The sequence below is a fragment of the Natator depressus genome, chromosome 4, assembly GCF_965152275.1.
Source record: "Natator depressus isolate rNatDep1 chromosome 4, rNatDep2.hap1, whole genome shotgun sequence".
In the NCBI taxonomy this organism is placed as follows: Eukaryota; Metazoa; Chordata; order Testudines; family Cheloniidae; genus Natator; species Natator depressus.
In genome coordinates this window covers 34,942,620-34,945,653 of record NC_134237.1, presented here as the reverse complement: position 1 = coordinate 34,945,653, position 3,034 = coordinate 34,942,620, and the positions used below count along the sequence as shown (strand labels likewise).

Here is a 3,034-nt window from a genome sequence, read left to right as displayed (position 1 = left end):
GACAAGAGTTCTCCCACCACACACAACATGTACCAGATGTGGGCTTCCAACGCCACCCCCCCCCCACTCAGACACAGCCTGCTCCACACCTGCTACCCTTACACACACCCCTCCCCAGAAAGGCGTAGATAATCCTGCTCCAGGCTTGCAACCCCCTGTATACACAACCTTTATCCAGCAACACAGACTCCTTTGCCCACGGAGTCAGACACGCGCACACAACCCTACTTCATGCCCTCCACCATGCACGGCTAAAAACCTCCTCCTCCACACCCCCATCCACTACCACACACTAGAGGTCGTTTACTCCGCATCTCCCACCGGCCCCCCCCCCCACACCACCTCTCCAGAACCACCCCCACCCCCCTTGCTCAAGATAAGTAGTACACCACGCCCACGATATTATTTGGATAGACCTATACGGACACACGTGCTTCCCAACATTGTATCTTTCAGTTGTCCATGTAGGGTGTAAACTGTGCGTCACAGAATTTCATTGAGTATCAACCACTGAGCTGCCCTTGTTCTCAGTGGAATCTGATACATCAGCTCATGCTTCAGCTTTTCTATAGGTGCGTCTGTGTGTCCCGGCCTGTACGTCTGTCTCTCTGTGCATCTGAGTCTGCGAGGAGAGGGGGGTTGAGTTTTGGATACTACAGTCCCCCTCCCCTTCGCTGCCCTCCAGCCTAATGAGCTGCTGAAAAGGAGCAGGCTCCAGCGCGCGTGGCTAGCGGGGCTCCCTGATTGGCCAGCTGCGCCTCGCGACCCCCATTCATTAATAAATTAGCGGCACGCTCCAACCGAGCGCGAGGCACCAATCACACCGCAGAGCAGCCGGGGCTGCACCACACACTTTATGGGGATCAGATAAAAGAAGACAGGGAAGGAGGGTGGGGGAGGGAGGCAAGGGGTGCAGGGGGCTTTAAAAGAGAGAGAAAGAATGAGATGAGTGATGATAAATGAAAAGAAAGAATAAACCCTGGGAGGGGGAGGGGAAAGCTCAAGGGGCCCTGGGGGTAGATTTGATTGTTTTCTGCGGGGTATATAAGGGGTTTTAAGGAGAGTCGTGTGCCAGACACACAGCCACTGAACCTCAAGCCGCTTCACTTTAACTGGAGTGCCGGGGCGCGTGCCAGCAGCTGGCCCCACCAGGACTCGCTCTCACACACCCCACCAACAAAACACAGAGAGAGGCAGCAGGCAACCGGCCCTTCTTCAACTCCTCTTTGGCAAAGGCAGCTGGACCCCCACCCCCTATCCAGCAACAGTGGGACCCTCTCCAGGAGAAGGGAGGGGCGGGGGACACCCGCAAGTCTGTCCCTGACGATTGCAGAGAGGGCCAGTGCAGGGAGAGAGCACTCCGCAAAGAGACAAAAACATTGTAAAGGGGAGCCAAGTAAGTCACCGAGTCTCTGCTTCAAACGTTGCTGGAGTTTTTATTTCCTTCTTTCCCCCGCCTCCCCTCCCTCGCGGTGGCGCAAAAAAAAAAAAAAAAAAAAAAAAAAAAAAAAAAAAAAAAAAAACCAGTTGCTGAGAGCAAAATATCTTGCGGCTAAGCCCGGCCGCGGCCGCTTCCCTCTCCCTGCACGCCGGCATGGCCCGCTCCAGCTGTTTTAAAGGCAGAGATGTCAGGTTCTCAGCAGAGAGCAGCCGGGGGTGGGAGTGCATCCCTGCGTTTCTATGGCAGCGCTGCAGCGGGGCTGGCTGCTCGGCGTCTATTTGCCGGGCTAGCTCTAGAGCGGGCGAGGAGAAGCGCTGTAGGGACTGCGGGCACAACGTGGGCAGATCGCGGCGTGTGCCACTAGGCGCATGGCAGCTACACGGCCAAGGGTGGGCAGGGAGCAACGGGGCGCGGTGCTGCCAGGCCAGGTGAGCGCCCGCAGGAGGAGTGCCCCGGCCCTGGGGCGGGCGGGCTGCAGCCCCTGAGGCCGGGGAGATGCGGGGACATGGCGTGATGGGGCTTCTCCCGCTCTCGTTGCAGGATGTTCGTGAAGCCGGAGAGCCTGGAGCTGAAGGCGGAGGGGGACCTGCTGCTGCTGGGCCCGGCCTCGCCCTGCTCCTCCTCGCTCACCCCGCTCTCCTCCAGCTCCGAGGAAGAGGAGGACGATGAACTCCAGGCGCCCTCGCCGGCCCGCCCGGCGGAGGAGCAGCCGGCGCGGCTGCAGCTGAGCCTGAGGCGGCACGAGTGCAAGCGGCGCCCCGGCCGGGCCCGGCCCGGCTCCCGGGGGACCAAGACAGCCGAGACGGTGCAGAGGATCAAGAAGAGCCGGCGGCTGAAGGCCAACAACCGGGAGCGGAACCGCATGCACAACCTGAACGCGGCGCTGGACGCGCTGCGCGAGGTGCTGCCCACCTTCCCCGAGGACGCCAAGCTCACCAAGATCGAGACGCTGCGCTTCGCGCACAACTACATCTGGGCGCTGACCGAGACCCTGCGCCTGGCCGACCACTGCGGCGCCGCCGCCGGCCTGCCGGGAGCCCTCTTCCCCGAGGCCGTGCTGCTGAGCCCCGGGGGCGCGCCCGCCAGCACGGACAGCAGCCCCTCGCCCGCCTCCTCCTGGAGCTGCACCGGCAGCCCCCTGTCCTCCGCCGCCTCCTCCTACAGCTGCGCTTTATCGCCGGGCAGCTCCGCCTCGGACATGGACTACTGGCCGCCGGACAAGCACCGCTACGCGCCGCCTCGCCCGCAGGCCAGGGACTTTATCTAACACCGCCCGGCCAGCAGCCCGCCTCGCCCCGGCCGTGCAGCCAGCTCGGGCCCTGCTGGCTGGGGGGGGGGGGGGGGGGGCGCTCGCCTAGTGCTGGTGCAATAAGGTGCGCGGGGGCTGGAGAGCTGGCGTAGCACCCGGGCAGGCCTGGAGAGAGACGGGGGAAGATCGCAGGGGCTCTGACCCACGCTGCGGTTAGGAACAGCCCCCGCCCCGCAGGAGAGCCTCCAGCGAGCCTCGGGCAGAGACACGCGAGGCGGCCGAGTGGAGGGAAGGGGTGCGAACACGTCGGACACGCTGAGAGCCTGCGGGCCCTGGGAATCTGC

At 62.9% G+C, this 3,034-nt stretch overlaps 1 protein-coding gene across 2 annotated transcripts; it reads left to right on the top strand.

The window, feature by feature from the left end:
* The first annotated feature begins 1,078 nt into the window (after positions 1-1,078).
* Positions 1,079-2,747, top strand: NEUROG2 (neurogenin 2). 2 transcript variants are annotated; one of them, XM_074950012.1, is made up of 2 exons: positions 1,079-1,396; positions 1,982-2,747. In XM_074950012.1, the coding sequence occupies exon 2, from the start codon at positions 1,983-1,985 to the stop codon at positions 2,706-2,708; it is 726 nt and encodes a 241-aa protein (XP_074806113.1). In that variant the 5' UTR covers positions 1,079-1,396; position 1,982; the 3' UTR covers positions 2,709-2,747. The 2 variants fall into 2 exon arrangements, with proteins under 2 accessions (XP_074806113.1, XP_074806112.1); XM_074950011.1 differs by lacking the exon at positions 1,079-1,396 and adding an exon at positions 1,478-1,869.
* The last annotated feature ends 287 nt before the right edge of the window (positions 2,748-3,034 follow it).

What these genes read in the sequence shown, in the direction of transcription:
- NEUROG2 (XM_074950011.1), top strand. Translation starts at nt 1,595, where the DNA reads ATGGCCCGCTCCAGCTGTTTTAAAGGCAGAGATGTCAGGTTCTCAGCA. An exon ending in GCGCGGTGCTGCCAGGCCAG is followed by an intron (nt 1,870 to 1,981) that starts GTGAGCGCCCGC and finishes CTCTCGTTGCAG; the next exon opens with GATGTTCGTGAAGCCGGAGA.